Raw genomic sequence first — 19162 nt, forward strand, 5'->3', positions numbered from 1 at the left:
TGAAAATACCTCAAAGTTTCCCAGTAGGAGCAAGGTCATTTGAGTAAACAATTTGTGTCAAGCTCGCTCTCAAAATGGAAGGGAAAAAATGCTCAGCAAAACGAAAAATATGAAGATGAACACAGGACGTTTTTAACAGAGTGGGAGAGTTTATATTTTTTCGTTGAACGTAATGGCAAGCCATTCTGCCTTATATGCCAGGCGTCATTAGCGCATTTCAAAGCTTCAAATCTTCAGCGCCACTCCATGCTGACATCGCCCAGAAATTTCCAAAAGGGACTGAACTTCGCAAGCACAAGTTGGCCACTTTGAAAAGTCAGGCAGAAAAGCAGACACATATTTTGCAAAAATTTACGAAGCACTCAGAGACGGTAACGCTTGTTTTATTTTTATTTGCGTGTGCGCTTCGCTTGAGTTCAATACTGTATTTTCGTCAAATGCGCATCTGCCTGGGATGAAAATACGTACCTCAACGTTTCCCAGATTTGAGTAAACAATTTGTGTCAAGCTCGCTCTCAAAATGGAAGGGAAAAAATGCACAGCAAAACGAAAATATGAAGATGAACACAGGACGTTTTTAACAGAGTGGGAGAGTTTATATTTTTTTGTTGAACGTAATGGCAAGCCGTTCTGCCTGATATGCCAGGCGTCATTGGCGCATTTCAAAGCTTCAAATCTTCAGCGCCACTTCAGCTCACTCCATGCTGACATCGCCCAGAAATTTCCAAAAGGGACTGAACTTCGCAAGCACAAGTTGGCCACTTTGAAAAGTCAGGCAGAAAAGCAGACACAGATTTTGCAAAACTGTACAAAGCACTCAGAGACGGTAACGCTTGCATTGTATCAACTGGCTTGGAACATTGCACGGGCCAAAAAGCCATACAATGAAGGGGAGTTCATTAAAAAAATGCCCCGGTGACGTTGTTGAAATCATGTCTCCTGAAAACGACAAACTAAAACGAATGGTATCAGACGTCCAACTGTCCCGCCACACTGTTGAACACAGAATATCTGACATTAACACGTCTATTGAATCACAGTTGCACTCTGACCTACAAGCATGTGAGTATTTTAGTGTCGCATTGGATGAGAGTTGTGACATACAAGACAAGCCTCAGTTAGCAATATTTGCACGGTCTGTGTCAAACGATTGTTTGATCAAAGAAGAACTCCTTGATATTGTGCCATTAAAAGAAAGAACATGTGGCATAGATGTGAAAGAAACAATGATGGCTGCATTTGCGAAAGCAAATCTGCCAATAGCAAAACTAACTGCAATAGCCACGGATGGAGCGCCAGCCATGATCGGATCTGTTAACGGGCTGGTGGGGCTGTGCCAAGCTGACCAAACATTTCCCGGGTTTTGGAATTTCCACTGCATCATCCACAGGGAGCAACTCGTGTCTAAATCATTGAATTTAGACAACGTCATGAAGCCTGTGATGGGAAATTGTCAACGACATCCGCACACATGCGCTTAACCACCGGCAATTCAAGAATCTCATCGCTGCACTGGACCAAGGGCTTCCAGGTGACTTGCCGCTGCACTGCACTGTGAGGTGGCTATCAAAAGCCCAGGTACTCTCTCGCTTCTTTGAGCTTTTGGATGCCGTGAAACTGTTCATGGAAGAGAAGGACAAGGACTATCCCGAGCTCTCGGACCTCGAGTGAATTTGTTTTAGAAATGGGAGCCACATTTCCTAAGTAATCTAGACCACATTCACCACCGCTACAGTTTGTCAAACCCCTGAAAACGACAAATATATCCTGTTTCTTAGTTAGAGGGTTTGGAGCTTATTAGAATTGTCAATCATTACATTTGTACTCTAACATTTAGCTGACTAAACCCTGTAATTGCATTGCCAAGCGTGATCGTTTTTAGCCTAACTGCTCTCATTTTGTATGTCTTTAACGATATAGAAAACAAACTCATCTGGTTGACATTAATTGCTTAATTCTTATCCAATCCTTAAATATCTTAATAGTCATCAATAGAAAGTCTTTCAAAGCATATTCCACCTGCCCAGGACAGAACAGGGAATGTCTTCTATGCACTGAAAACACTCCATTTCTCCCAACACCAAGGGAAATTATACCTATTCAAAAATTAATTCCTTTATCCAAACCAACCAACTTCTATTTACCTAATTGTTTGAAAGAATCCCATTCCTGCATTGTAATTTAAGGACAGCAAAATCACTGGCTGAATTCCTCTAAGAGAAAAATAATCTCTCACTTGGCATGTCTCAATGATAAATTGTTGCCAATAAGCTGTGCTATTGCCAATTTTCTCATCCTCTCTAAACAACTAATCACTAATGTTAAAGTATTTTTGGATAAACCATCTTTTCAAAACCAATATTAATAAATATTTGTAGCCGCAGAAAGTTATTTTTAATCATTAAATATGAAATAGGTCACAGGTATCAAAGTGGCGGCCCGTTTGCCCAATTTGGCTTGTCGCTTCATTTTGTGCAGCCCAAGGAAGTAAATCATGAGTGCCAACTTTCTGTTCTAGGGTCAAATTCAAAAGAAGATTATAGATTTATATCATGTTTACTGATTTCCCCTTCTTAGATAAATAAATGGGTTTTTTAATCAAATGTAGTTTTTGTTCAAAAAGCATTCTGTAAAATCTAAAAGTAAATTTAAAATATTTTCTGTTTACCCGTTTTATATGGAACATAATTAAAAAAAGATTTGGTTTCATTTTGAAATGAAAAAGGATTAAAAGAGGCAGAGTCTGGGCCACATCAGGATTTCCACAAGAAAATCGCTGATAAAACATTCCAAAATTATCAAATATCTTTAGTTTTTAACAAAAAAATAATAAATTAAATAAATTTACTTAAAGATTAATAAAAAATAAATCAATCAGTAATAAAAAAAGGAAAACAATAATGAGCATACAGTAGATATACACCTCAGAGCAATGAAACATTCTTCATGTAGACGGATTATCTAAGAATTAATAGAATGGGCAAAACTAGAACAGGATACAATATAATGACTAAAGATTTAGAAGCAGAACTATTACCACCTCATTCTTCTGCACAAAGAGCTAAAGTGATAGCATCAACAGAGGTGCTGACTTAATGCAAATCATGGCGGTAAAAATTTATACAAACCGTTAATATGTGCGGTTAATATGTTTGTTTGTTTTCAAAGTGTCACAGTTCTGCCCGTTATTGCATTATTGGCGAACAAAGGGTTAATCACAGCCACTGGCATGGCAGTCGCTCATGCTGACCGACTGTGGCAACTAACGGCTGCAATTGGACCTCCAAAACAAATTTCTATTTGTGAATATGTGGCGCACGCATCGAATAAACTAATGACCTATTTCCTTCAGGAATTATTTTGCTGATAAGGCAGCAAAAGGGGGTGAGCTGCCAGGTAGCCCCAGTAGGGATGGCAGCCTCCACTTGAGATGAAAATTTCATGGGGGGCCCAATGAACTAATGGTTGGTGTAAGGACCTCATGTTTCCAAGATCCACTAATAAATGCTGAGTGGATTCCAACCCTTTAATGTGCGGTGTCCCCCGAGAATGTGTGGGTTTCCTCCGGGTACCAGTTTCCTCCCACAAATCAAAATTATCCCTGGCTGTGAGTGAGTAGTTGTCTGTCTCCTTGTGTTTTGGATCGGCTGGCCACCGACATACAGTTGTGGTCAAAAGTTTACATACACTTGTGAAGAACATAATGTGATGGCTCTCTTGAGTTTCCAGTTATTTCTACAACTCTGATTTTTCTCAGGTAGAGTGATTGGAACAGATACTTTTTTTGTCACAAAAACATTCATGAAGTTTGGTTATTTTATGACTTAAGGGTGAACAGAAAAAAAGTGATCAAATCTGCTGGTTGAAAAATATACATACAGCAGCTCTCATATTTGGTAACATGTCCCTTGGCCATTTTCACTTCAAATAGGCGCTTTTGGTAGCCATCCACAAGCTTCTGGTAAGCTTCTGGTTGAATCTGACCACTCCTCTTGACAAAATTGGTGCAGCTCAGTTACATTTGATGGCTTTCAGAAATGGACTTGCTTGTTCCGCATTGTCCACAAGTTCTCAATGGGGTTTAAGTCAAGAATTTGGGGAGGCCATTTGAAAACCTTAATTCTAGCCTGATTTAGCCATTCCATTACCACTTTTGATGTGTGTTTGGGGTCATTGTCTTGTTGGAACACCCAACTCTGCCCAAGACCCAATCTTCGGGCTGATGACTTCAGATTATCTTAAAGAATTTGAAGATAATCCTCATTGTTCATTGTCCCATTTACTCTATGTTAAGCACCTGTTCCATTGGCAGGAAAACAGCCCCACAGCATAATACTACCACCACCGTGCTTGACGGGGGCATGGTGTACTTGGGGTTAAAAGCCTCACCTTTTCTCCTCCAAACACATTGCTGGGCATTGTGGCCAAACAGCTCAATTTTTGTTTCATCTGACCACATGACTTTCCTCAGGAAGGTCTTATCTTTGTCCATGTGATCAGCAGCATACTTTAGTCGAGCCTTAAGGTGCCACCTTTGGAGCAAGGGCTTCTTGATGCACGGCAACCTCTCAGTCCATGGAGTTGCAAAACATGCTTGACTGTGGACACTGACATCTTTGTTCCAGCAGCATCTATTTCTTGGCAGATCTGCTTTTTGGTGATTCTCGGTTGAATCTTTGAACCCTACTGACCAATTTTCTCTCAGCTAAAGGTGATAGCTTGCGTTTTCTTTCTGATCGTGGCAGTGATGAAACAGTGCCATGCACTTACAAACTTACTAACTAACTTACAAACAATTGTTTGCACTGTTGCTCTTGGGACCTGCAGCTGCTTTGAAATGGCTCCAAGTGACTTTCCTGACTTGTTCAAGTCAAGGATTCACTTTTTCAGATCCATGTTGAGCTCCTTTGACTTTCCCATTGTAGCGTTTGTGGGTGTTTGCATCCAATGAGCCCTGTTTAAATGGCCCAATAGAGGTCACCATCTGTAGTCACTAATCACTCACAAGAAGTTACGAGGCAGTGCTATGAAGCATATTTCACTGACACAACTTTCTAAGTCACCAAAATTGCTCCTTTGTGTTGCTGTATATATATTTTTGACCAAGCAAATTTGATCACTTTTTATGTGAACCCATAATAAAGTCATACAAGAACCAAATTTCATGAATATCATTTGTGGCAAAGAGTTATCTGTTCTAATCACTATCAGAGAAAAAATCAGAGTTGCAGAAATAACCGTAAACTCAAGAGACCCATGACATTATGTTCTTCACAAGTGTATGTAAACTGTTGACCACAACTGTAATCATTGGATCAGATATCAATCTGGAAAATATTTGGGAATTTGGAATCAATTTCTGTCCTATGAGCAAATAAGCCCATTTCAGGGATGGCAGCGACAGATTATGACAGACATACTTTATCATAATAAAGTTTACGCAGAGTCCAAATTTGAAACTTAAGGCGTGAATTAACAAGTATTATGCTCTGCGAAATGGGGATTTTGAGAGCCCTGGAAAAAAGCCAAATATGTTGATAAACTTTCTTGGGTGGACAAATTATTGACTCACGGGAAGGCTTGTCGCGACAAGGAGATTGGCAGCACCACTAAACAACTTTTGGGTTAATTTGTTTTCTAAATATAATAATCTGATATTATATAAGAATGATATAATAATGATCGGACGTAGGCCCTGTCGTCATCATCAGCAACAAAAGCCTACTTGTCATACACCCAGAAACTGTGCATGACAAAATTGGTAGTGCTTCTCCATAAGGTGCGTTTACTCGGCAAAAGACCTAAATAAGTGATAGTTACGGACTCGTAATTTGGCATTCTGCCGTTATGGATACATCACATCACCCCATCGCATCGGATCACTTAAAATCTCACTGTCTTTCACTTACCTGCAGTCAGATCACCACCCAAACATCTATTTATATTACTTCAGAAGGGAATGTGTGTTGTGTTACCGCAAATTTAGAGTTCACGTGGACGTGTGGAAAAAACTGTCCTTAAGCCTATTTGTCCGTGCTTTGTGGGACCTATAGCGTCTGCCATAGGGCAGCAGCTGGAACAGATTGTGACCAGGGTGGTATGGGTCCCCTATGATGTTCCTGGCTCTGCTGTGGTAACGAGGGCTGGTAATGCATGGCCTTTTTGTCTGGCGCCGTGCTTCTAGCGTACCACACTGGGATGCAGTATGCCAGGATTATTTCTACAGTGGTTCTAAGGTTATCAGAAACTTGGTGTCCAAGTTGTTCCTCCTGAGTACCCTCAGGAAATAAAGTAGTTTCTGAGCCTTCTTCACCACTGTTTGTAGATCTTGAGAGAATATCCGTGACGTGGACCCCCAGAATTTTAAAGGACTGGACCCTGTCTACACATACTCCATTTATGAGCAGTAGGGCCGGATCTGGGCTGTGTTTGCAAAAGCCCAGGATTATTTCTTTAGTTTTTGTGGTGTTCAGTGTGAGATTGTTCGCCAAGCACCAAAAAGACAGTTAGTTGACCTCATCTCTGTAGGTCGACTCATCCCCTCCTGTGATGAGTCTGACCACAGTGGTGTCATTGGCAAATTTGATGATGGAGTTTGACTGGTGGGTTGGTGTACAGTCGTATATATACAGGGAGTACAGAAGAGGACTCAGTACACTGCTTTGAGGGGAACCAGTGCTCAGTGTAACGGAGGAAGAGAGATGGGGACCAAGTGTAACGGTTTGTGGTCAGCTGGTTAAGAAGTTCTTTATCCAGCAGCAGTTGAAAGAGTCCAATGTGGGAGAGTTTGTCAGCCAGAATGTCCGGTTTTATGGTGTTGAATGCTGAGCTATAGTCAATGAAAAACATCCTCATGTTAATCCCATGGTGTTCCAGGTGGCTCAGTGCTGTTTGGAGAGCAATGGCGATAGCATCCTCAGTGGACTTGTTTGCTCAGTGCAACAGCCCTATATCATTAATGCTGTCAATGGTTGGCTTTTTGGGGACAGGAATAATGGTGGCAGATTTCAGGCAGAATGGGATGATGGTTTGTCTCAGGGAACATTTGAAGATTTTTGTGAAGACTCCAGCCAGCTGGTCAGCACAAGCTTTGAGCACCTTCCCAGGTACTCCATCTGGGCCAGCAGCCTTCCCGGTGTTCACACACCGCATTGCCAGTCTCACTTCCTGTTCCCGAAACTTCAGTGTATGAACATTTCTTGGAAGGAATTGTTAGATTGGTGCAACAATTAATCCCCAGCCAATGCATGACCAAGGTGTGGCCAATACCCCAAAAATATATCCATTCCAAAGACTCTGTATGGATATTATGGATGCAAAAATATTACTTTGCTGGCCATCTTAATAAAATGAGGAAACATGTCGTGAAACCGCAATATTTGAGGGATGACCATCTCTAATTTAATACACTTGCAGACGCAACAAGTCAGATGTTTACAAACTGGTATAATTGTTTCAATCAGATAAGGTAAATATTTAGACTTGAAAAAATAATGTAAGAAGAGTTTTTGAGCCTGTGTAATGTGTGAAAATATAGTCAACTAATTTTCTAACTCACAAACTTAAAATATAGGAATAAATGGTATGATATCGCGATACTTACCCAAGAGTCCATTATCAAAATTATTATGAATTATTGGATTGGATTGGATTGGATAACTTTATTCATCCCGTATTCGGGAAATTACATCGTGGCAGTAGCAAGAGGGTGATTAGACAGAATAAACAGCAAAGCAAAAGCACAAAGTACAAAGCAAATCAAAGTTAAAAAAAGATAGAAGGGCTGTAAAACATGAAAAACATAAGAGTCTGATACCCTTGGTGCAGAGCTACTGCCACAGGCTCCCGCTTGAACGGCGCCATCTTGGATTATTAATATAGTAAGCACTAATGCATTTGTCTGTAGGATTTATTTGGACCAAAAAGGGAAACATGTGTGAATGGAATTAGAGCCTTGTTTTCTTTCCACAACGCTCTGCCATGCAAATTGAGTCCATGCCTGGGTCATAAGTGACCAGATTTTGGGGACAGGGATAATATTGGCATATTTCAGGCAAGATGGGATGATGGATTGTTGCAGAGAACATTTGAAAAGTTTGTGAAGACATTCATCCAAATTGATTTGCTGCAGATTTAATGTTCATATTGGTTATAAAATGTTATTCACTACCCACAGGGGGACATTTGGTTAGATCTATCAATTGGGAAAGAGGATGAATATCCTTAAGTGTAATTTTGGAAAATGTGTTGTCAAAATCTGTCTTGCAAATTTAATGGTGATGAAAAGAGAAGAATCATTTGCTAAGATTTAAAAATCTAGGAGGAACATACTTCCTCAATACCATGGAAGATCAACCATAGCAAAATTTAATTGATAAATCACCAAAAAGAAAACAATTTTTGTGAACATAAACAGTTATTTTTATTATTATACAGTTATTTTTATTATGTTAAATTGGACTTAACTATTTTAGAAAGTGGTGACATTTGAGATTTGGAATGAACGCCTATTTGAAATGCTTTTTGTTCAGGTTTAATGAGTGAACTTTGCAATTAGCTACAGCTAAATGGTGTACCGCAAATATTTTGTTAATGAATAATAACTTCTAAGGAGCAATTTGACCATAAATAAAAAGATGTTTTCTGTTTAAATCATGTTAGTCACGATTTTTAGAAGTGAAAAGTTTCGTAATAACAGATTTTCGGTGGCTTAGTTGAATGTAGTTTTATTTATTTTTTTTCTTCAAAATTCTAATTAGTGAAGTAGGCTACCTGGATTTGATTTCTTACCTTTTCTTTTTTCTTTTCGCGTCTTTTGAACTTCACCAGAACTATTTTGTATTCAATTTACATTTGTTAACACTTTTACATTCATCCAAATTGATTTCATATGCATGTAATTGAATTGGCCACAAAGACTATCTAATGTTAAATTCTTGCAAAAAGCTAGAGTGGGTTATTTTAAAGGCGGACAGCTGGTTTAATTTTTTAGGCGGTGCATATTATTGAATTAATTTGGACCTTGATTAGTATGCATTTTAAAGTTATGTGGTTCAATTGCTGCAAGACCGCGGTTATATAGCCAGCCTTAAAATATTCATCCTTGTGAACACACATTGACTGGGGGAGTTGTTGGTTCAATTCTATTTAGAAATATTAATGTATTCATTTGTTTCTGAATGTTAACTGATGTGAATATAATGTTTTCACTGGTGAGTAGTAGTGAATTTGCATATGGGAAGCCAGTCTGGCTATTTATTCCAATAAAAAATGATGAGGGGAAACAATGAATGAAACTGTGTTCTGTTACGAAAGCAATAAACACCAAGCCATTTTTTTCCACTGAAAATGCCTTCTCTAACTTTACCTGTTTTGAACCTTACAGGGCATAGTCTGAATCTGGATGCAGTAAATGAGACATGGTGTTCCCATGTTCCAAGAACTACTGCACCATTGATTCCATGTTTTGACCTATGGTGGTGATATGGTGCAAATAAATTATATAACTCCTGTAAAAAAGAAACAGGACTATTTGCTTTGGTTTCACTGCTCTTTCCAGTGTCTGTTTTTCCATCTACAGTTGAGATACAATTGGCGGCTCAGGATTTTTGCTGCATAGCGGTTACTATGCTTCTGGCAGAGCAAGGGGGTGTGGGAGCATTGTTTGGAGATCAATGTTGCACCTTGATTCCCAACGACACTTCACCCGATGGTCTTATCCCAGCAGTCTGTCCAAGCGGACAATTCTACTACATAATACCACTTCATAGTCGGGTTCAGGGTGTGCAGGCCTTCATCGGCTCTGGTTAGGGAACAAGTGTGAAGAATTTGCCTTCTCTGTTGTGATCCCAATGGCTGTTTTTGCTACTACTTTGACATTGTTTGGGCGTTGTTTTATCCCCTGCTTACGCACTTTGTTAAGTTGACTTATAACCACGGCACATCCGCCTACAAATTGCAAGAATTGGATCCGCTTATTACACATCCTACTGTTGAGGGCATTGATGTCCATGACTTTGATTATGAAAATGAATGTTTCTTTTTTTTTCAGTCCTGACCTGCAAGTAAGGGGGATTCGGGTAAAGAGCAGACCTGCATATTTCCTCCCGGGTGGAGATAGATTTGTCATAGAAATTACTTATTAAAATATAGGCATAATAGCATTAGATTGTATGCAAATAGATAATAAAATGGGGGGGATGTCAGCATTTTACTTCATATTACTATACATTTGCTTGCAACAAAGAATACGCTTTGCTTCACTATTAATGTTGCTCTGCTTATCATTATTAGTATCATACCTGCTTGGAACAAAGTAAATGCTTTACTCCTGGTAGCCTTAATTAGTCTGAATAAAGAGAAGCGAGAATGGAATGGACTCCTGAATTTAGCTTTTTGCTAAAAAACTTTACTCTTGGAAGTCTAAACAAAGAGGATCCATCTGGAAGGCTGACGATAGGAAGAAGCTCCGTGAGCGGCCATCTCCAACATATGGCGTAACGAGCCACCAACTCAGGACGACGGGGGACTCCAAACGCCATTCTTACAGAGGCACAATAATCATCTGGGCAGTAATAAAAGCGGAATTAGCCTTTGTCAGGACTTAAAGGCATTCTGGCTCCTCTTTGTTTTGTTTTCAGAAGCAAAGCTTTTACTCCCTTACATCCAGTATGATGCTAATTATGATAAGCAAAGCAACCTTATTAGCAAGGGCAAGCATATTTTCCGTTGAAAGCAAATGTTTTATAACATGAAATAAAATCCTGACAAGTGTCAATGTTCTTTTTGGATGTATGAACTAGTGTTTGAGCATAGATTTTATTTGAATAATCAAAGAACTCCCAGATCCAATGGGCTGAGGGCCCTGATGAGTTCAGTTATATAGTCAAAGTTATGAGAAAGTGTCTTGGCAAAGTTTAAGGTTAATAATTCACCGGAAGCACTGTAATTTGTTTTATGAATAAAAAGGCAGGCATTCAAATTTTGATGTATGGTCTTACAACTAGTCTTGTAATTCTATGAATTTGCCACTTAATTTCTTAATAATATAACATGTCATCACACAGGTTTGGATTTGTACTCGACAAATTTTCGGCTTCATCTTTTAATTTCCCATCGGAGAACAGGCCACAGTACATCCATTTAACAGGTTGGTCAATTTAGATAGTAATTTGGTAATAAATTCATACATGTATATAGACACATTTTTAAGAATTAAACTTAAATAATTAAATATATCCTTATGAACTTTATATATATATATATATATATATATATATATATATATATATATATATATATATATATATATATATATATATATATATATATATATATATATATATATATATATATATATATATATATATATATATATATATATATATATATATATATATATATATATATATATATATATATATATATATATATATATATATATATATATATATATATATATATATATATATATATATATATATATATATATATATATGTGTGTGTGTGTGTGTGTGTGTGTGTGTGTGTGTATATATATATATATATATATATATATATATATATATATATATATATATATATATATATATATATATATATATATATATATATATATATATATATATATATATATATATATATATATATATATATATATATATATATATATATATATATATATGTGTGTGTGTGTGACATACACACATTGACACACACGCACACACATGTACACACACTGACACACACACTGACACACCCATTGACACACACACATTGACACACACGCACACACATTGACACACACACACACACACACATTGACACACATGCACACACATTGACACACACATTGACACACATTGACACACAAACACATTGACACACACACATTGACACACACACACACATTGACACGCACACACATTGACACACACGCACACACATGCACACACATTGACACACACGCACACACATTGACACACACACACATGCACACACATTGACACACACGCACACACATTGACACACACACACACACACATTGAATCACACACACACACATTGACACACACACGCACACAAATTGACACACACACACATTGAATCACACACACACACATTGACACACACAAACATTGACACACACACACATTGACACACACACACACACTGACACACACACTGACACACACACACACATTGACACACACACACACACACACATTGACACACACACACATTGACACACACATACATTAACACACACACATACACACACATTGACACACACCACACGCATTGACACACACGCACACACATTGAGACACACACACATTGATACACACACATTGACACACACACACACATTGACACACACGCACACACATTGACACACACATTGACACACACGCACACACATTGACATACACATTGACACACACGCACACACATTGACACACACACACACATTGACACACACACATTGACACACACACACACACATTGACATACACACACACACATTGACACACACGCACACACATTGACATACACATTGACACACACGCACACACATTGACACACGCACACACATTGACACACATGCACACACGTTGACACACACGCACACACGTTGACACACACACACACATTGACACACACGCACACACGTTGACACACACATTGACACACACACACATTGACACACGTACACACATTGACACACGTACACACATTGACACACGTACACACATTGACACGCGTACATACATTAGCACACGTACATACATTAGCACACGTACATACATTAGCACACGTACATACACACATTGACACACACGCACACACATGTACACACACATTGACACACACACTGACACACCCATTGACACACACACATTGACACACACACTGACACACCCATTGACACACACACATTGACACACACGCACACACTGACACACACACACATTGACACACACACACACCCACACATTGACACACATGCACACACATTGACACACAGACACATTGACACACACACATTGACACACACACACACATTGACACGCACACACATTGACACACACGCACACATATTAACTGTGTATATACCTCCCTCGGCCGATGCGGCAGTGGCTCGTGAGCTGCTCCACACTACTCTGTCCCGGCTACAGACGTCACACCCCCAGTCTCTCCTTCTTATCTCCGGTGATTTTAACCATGCTCCCTTGACTTCGACTCTCCCCACCTTCACTCAGTATGTGAAGTGCTGCACCAGGGAACAAAAAACTCTGGACCTGCTGTATGCCAACACAAAGGAGGCATACAGCTCAGCCCCCCTTCCCCCACTGGGCCGCTCAGACCACAACCTGGTCCATCTGATCCCCACCTACATCCCTATGGTAAGGAAAATAAAACCTACCACGAGGATCATACAAAGATGGACCGAGGACACCAGCATGGTACTGAGGGACTGTTTTGAGACAACCGACTGGGAGGTGCTGTGCAAACCACATGGGGAAGACATCGACAGCTTGACCCACTGCATCACAGATTACATCAACTTCTGTGTGGAGAACATCGTACCCTCCAAGAAGGTCCGTTGTTACTCCAACAATAAGCCGTGGGTCACCAGGGATCTAAGGGCCCTCCTGAAAAAGAAGAAGAGGGCTTTTAGGTCTGGGGAGAAGGAGAGTCTCAAAACGGTCCAGAAGGAGCTGAAGAGAGAGATAAGGAGGGGAAAGACCAGCTACAGGAGGAGGCTAGAGAAGCAACTCCAAAGAGGCAACACCAAAGAGGTCTGGAGGAGCTTGAGGACCATCTCGGGCCATGGAGGCAACAGTGGGAGAGGCCCGGAGTCCGGAGACGGGGAGTGGGCCAACGAACTGAATCAGTTCTTTAACAGATTCAGCCCTGCCCCTGCTCCCCTGACCCCCCAGACCAGAAGCAACTCTACCCCCTCGTTCTCCTCTTCCTCCCCCTCTTCCTCCCCCTCTTCCACCGGTCTCTGCATCACTGTCGATCAGGTGACAAAACAACTAAAGAAGATCGAGGCAAGGAAGGCTACCGGTCCGGACGGCCTCAGCTCCAGACTACTGAGAGAGTGTGCGGATCAGCTTGGCACAGTGATTCTGCATATTTTCAACCTCAGCCTCAGTCTGCAGAAGGTCCCCACCTTGTGGAAAACTTCCTGCGTGGTCCCAGTCCCAAAGACTGCGAACCCCAGGGAGCCAAACCACTTCAGGCCGGTAGCACTAACCTCTCACCTGATCAAGACACTGGAGAGGATCATCCTCAACCACCTGAGCCCCCTGATGAATGCAGAGCTGGACCCTCTGCAGTTCGCCTATCGTCCAGGCATTGGTGTGGAAGATGCTACCACCTACCTGATGCACAGGTCTCTTTCACACCTGGAGAACTCGGGAAGCACGGTGAGAATGATGTTTTTTGACCTCTCCAGCGCATTCAACACCATTCAGCCGGTCCTTCTGAGAGGGAAACTGGAGGTGGCTGGAGTAAGGAACCACCTAGCTGCATGGATCATCGACTTCCTCACCAACAGACCACAATATGTGAGACTCCAGGACTGTACGTCTGATGTGGTAACTTGCAGCACGGGGGCCCCACAAGGCACAGTGCTTTCCCCACTCCTCTTCTCCCTCTACACGTCAGACTTTAAACATAATACAGACACCTGCCACCTCCAGAAATTCTCCGATGACACCGCCATTGTTGGACGAGTGACTGACGGGAACGACCTGGAGTACAGGGGAGTCATCACAGCCTTTGTCGACTGGTGTAGGCAAAACCACCTGCACATCAACACCAGTAAGACAAAGGAAATGGTCGTTGACTTTCGGAGGACACCTCAACAGACCACTCAGGTGAACATCCAGGGTAAAGACATTGAAATCGTGGAGAACTTGAAGTACCTGGGTGTTCACCTCAACAGCAAACTAGGAAGGGAACAAGCACAGCCTCTTCGTGGCCCCTTCCATTCAACCAGACCTCTGGGCGAATGTGCTTCGTCAGGCGCGCACCCCACGACTCGGACCATCGGCCCGGTCAGGGAGCTGGCGCCACCGAGACCCTGGAGTCTCCCCCCCTCACCTTTTTGAGATGGGGGGCCTGGTATCCGGCACTGGCCTCCCGCCTCCTCCTCCTTGCCGGAGATGTCGAAACGAACCCGGGACCTGACGGAGATTGCCACCACTGCCACCGTCCGATCCGTCGCGGCCAACCTCCGCTCCATTGCTCCGCCCCTTCCTGCCCCGCCCTATGCCACAAACAGTCGGCCTGCAGCGGCCTCTCCCGGCGGTTGCAGACCGGCCCTTGGAGGTGCGTGGCCCACGGAGGCCAACCTCCCGGCCCTCCCCCTTCGGGAGGGCGGGTTTGTTGCTCCTGCAACAAGGCACTCAAGACTGGGATCCGCTTCCTTGCATGCGCGGAAACCAGTTGTGGAGCGATGACCCACCGCGGAAGGCGCTGCCGTGGAGACACCCCCGAGGCGTCCCCACGGAGATGCCCACTGCACAGGCCCCGAATCGAGACAGTCGCCGGCCGCGTTGCGGCCGGCCTTGCAGTCCAACCCCTGTCTGACTCCCAGCACAAAGTGAAATGCACCGGCTGCCAGCGTACCATCGCCGGCGTTGCGGCCGGCCTTGCAGTCCAACCCCTGTCTGACTCCCAGCACAAAGTGAAATGCACCGGCTGCCAGCGTACCATCGCCAAGACGACCCAGCCCCTCACCTGTCGAGTCTGCAGAGCCCCCTACCACCGGTCCTGCTCAGGCGCTACCCGTGATGCTGCGGCAACTATGAGGCCATCTGACACCTGGTCCTGCCCACAATGTGCCACCACCCCGACACCGGTTACCTCCCAACCCCAACCCAACCCCCCAAACCCCCTCCTACCCTTCCCAAAACCAAAGACGGACATCCCCGACGTAGCCAAGAGATCCACGCTGCGCATCTTGCAGTGGAATGCTGACGGCGTGAAGACAAAGTCTGCCGAGCTGGAAAAGCGGATGGTCGAAGGCAAGTACGACATTTGCTTGATCCAGGAAAGCAAGCTGCGGGCCAAAGACTCCACCCCGACCTTCCCGGGGTATGCTGTCGTCCGTGCCGACCGCCCCAAAGACCAACCCGGGGGCGGACTCATGACCCTGATCAAAGACGACCTCTCCTTCATGAACCTGGGCGCCTCCCTGCGGGGCCTCCTGGAGTCGTCCACGATCAAGGTACGTGTGACCCGGCACCGCTGGCTGACGGTGCACAACCTCTACGCACCCCCATGCCGAGATCCGGGACCAAATTCCGAACTGGACCTCACCTGGATCGGGGCGAACACCGACGTGATCATCGGCGGTGACCTAAACGCCCACTCCGGCCTCTGGGACTACAACCAGCCAAGCGACAAGCGTGGGGCCGACATCGAGGACTGGCTGCTGAGGAACTCCATCACACTCCTTAACAACGGGTCGGCAACAAGGGTGAACCGAAGCACCGGCGGGCTTAGTACACCCGACCTCACCTTTGCCCACCCGCGGCTCGCCAACCATGCCGAATGGACTGTTGATGAGGACCTTGGATCCGACCACCTACCCCTGTCCATCTCAGTCGCCTGTGTCGTCCGCCCGTCATGCCCGCCCCTACCAACGGCACGGTGGAACCACAAAGACGTCGACTGGGCAACCTCCACTCAAGACGTAGAAGATGCAGTACTGAGTTTTGGAACCAACACGCCCCCGCTGCTGTCCAACCGCCTCTCCCGCTTCACGACCCTGTTGAAGGAGGTGGGGAAGCGCGTCGTTGGCAAATCCCGGAGAGGCAAGACGAGCAATACCTGGATGTCGGCTGACGTGAGATCTGCTATCAAAGACCGCAATCGCCTACGTCGCTCCATAAGCACCCACAGAGAAGACTGGCTGGCCGCTTGCAGGAAAGTGAACTCACTCACCCGGTCGGCCAAGGAAGCAAAGTGGGCTGCCCTATTGGAGGAGCTGGAGTTCAACCCGGACACCAGCAAAATGTGGCGTTTGATCCGCTCTCTCAGCGGATCACCCGATGACTGCGCGCTCACTGAGTCCTTGCAACACAACGGCCGCCTCTACACCACCAATGTGGGGAAAGCCGATGTTTTTGCAAAGCACTATGCCGCAGTGTGCAGACTCTCTTTCTCCAAAGAAGAACGACACCGCATCCGAGAAGCGAAGCAACGGCTGGATGCCCCATCAGCTGACGGCGAGAGCTGCGCGGATTTCAGCGAGCGGGAGCTCAAAACTGCGATCCATCAGATGCGACCGACGGGCGCCCCAGGTCCGGACGATATCCCCCCATCCTTCATCAAGGCGCTGGGACCTGCGGCCAGGCGGGAACTCCTGGGAATCTTCAATGAATCCTTCAGATCCGGTTCCTGCCCGCAGGCATGGAGAGAGGCAACCATCCTACCTCTCAGGAAGACTGGCAAACCTGCCAGTGACATCTCTTCCTATCGTCCAATCAGCCTGACCTCGTGCGTGGTGAAGACCCTCGAGAGAATCATCCACAACCGAGTGTACTACGAGGCAGAAACCGGAGGTTGGATCTGCAGAGAGCAGGCGGGCTTCCGCAAACTGAGGAGCTGCGAAGACCAGATCCTCCACGTCACGCAGACCATTAGCGACGGCTTCCAACGGAAAAAACCGCTCCGCGGTGTGATGGCCCTGCTGGACTACAGCAAAGCCTACGACCGTGTCTGGAAGGAGGATCTCCTCCTGACGGCGCTGGACGTAGGCATGCCAGCCCAAACTGCCCGGTGGTTAAAGAGCTTCCTCTCCGACCGCCGAGCCAGGGTCCTAATAAACGGGGAGCGGGGAAAGTCCGTCCCACTGCGCCAAGGTCTCCCCCAAGGCTCTGTCCTTGCACCCCTCCTCTTCGTGTTATACATCAACAACCTCCGAAGAGTCATCCCAGCAGGGGTCGACATCGCGCTTTATGCCGACGATGTTGCCCTGCTGGCACAGAGTACACGCAAGGAAGACGCTGAGGCGGCGATCCAGAACGCAGTCGGAGCTGTCTGTGAGTGGAGCTGCAAAAAGAAGATGAAGTTGAACGCCTCGAAGAGTGAGGTCACTTTCTTCTCAACCGACCCAAGGGAGGCTTCCTGGACCCCGTCCGTCAATGTGGGAACAACGAGCCTGCGCTTCAACCCCACCCCCAAATTCCTTGGGGTAAAGCTCGACAGGTGCCTGAGTTTCGGGCCACACGTGAAGGCCGTCACTAAGACAGTGGCTTCCCGAAACCGCATCCTTGCCTCTCTGACCACAAAAGACTGGGGTTGGCAGAAAAACAGCCTACGCTCTGTCCACCTCGCCCTTCAGCGGAGCGTCATGGACTATGCCGCCCCAGCATGGCAACCCTTCCTGTCGCGGTCTCGACTCGACGACCTTGGTCGCGCCCAGAACAGTGCCCTGCGCATCGTGACGGGCCAACTGAGGACTACACCAGTCGAGGCGCTGCAGCTAGAAGCGGGCGTGTGCTCCTACTCCTCGCGAGTAAACCAACTAGCAGCCATCTCCTTTGAAAAAGCCCTCCGCCTTCCTCCTGATCACCCTCGGCACGAACTTGCTACTAAGACAGTCGTGCACCGTCTCCAGCGTTCCAGCTGGCGCAAGACCGCGTCGGGAACTATGTCCGCCCTCCCCCCCGCCCTGTCCAACCAACGAGAGGTCCTCCCGCCCCCCATCGAGTGCCCATGGGTGAACGACACCGACCTCTGGACGGTCTCTGCAACCCTTGGGAGTGCCACAAAACTCGATCCCCTGCCAGTCCTTCGGGAACGTGCCATCTCCGCCATCCGTGCAGTCGCACCAGAGGTCACCATCTACACCGACGGCTCTGCTACCGATGGAACAAGGGCCGGCGGGGTGGCAATGATCGTCACCACTGGAGATCCGGCAGACCCAATCACCACGCACTCAAAGCCGATGCGTGGGGCCCCTTTCACGTCCTCCTTCGAGGAAGAGAAGGCGGCCATGACGATGGCCCTGCAATGGCTAACTGACACGGACATAGCTGGTGACGTCGCAGTGTGCTCGGACAGTCAATCACTACTGACTGCCATCGCCAGCCACTCGGCCGACACCGGCGAAATCCGTCGTCTGCTGAACCAGCGCAGG

General features: G+C 45.0%; 1 protein-coding gene across 5 annotated transcripts in view; it reads left to right on the forward strand.

The window, feature by feature from the left end:
- Window positions 1–19162, forward strand: part of depdc5 (DEP domain containing 5, GATOR1 subcomplex subunit) — a 162742-nt gene that overhangs the window by 127127 nt on the left and 16453 nt on the right. For all 5 annotated transcript variants that reach the window (XR_013327305.1, XM_077723785.1, XM_077723784.1 and 2 more), the window contains one exon: window positions 11067–11149. Coding sequence is in view for 4 of the 5 variants with exons in the window: in XM_077723785.1 (XP_077579911.1) it covers window positions 11067–11149 (83 nt within the window). In the remaining variant the exon portion in view is untranslated. The remainder of the gene's footprint in view (window positions 1–11066; window positions 11150–19162) is intronic.

This window comes from Stigmatopora nigra, chromosome 9 (genome assembly GCF_051989575.1).
Source record: "Stigmatopora nigra isolate UIUO_SnigA chromosome 9, RoL_Snig_1.1, whole genome shotgun sequence".
Taxonomy (NCBI): Eukaryota; Metazoa; Chordata; class Actinopteri; order Syngnathiformes; family Syngnathidae; genus Stigmatopora; species Stigmatopora nigra.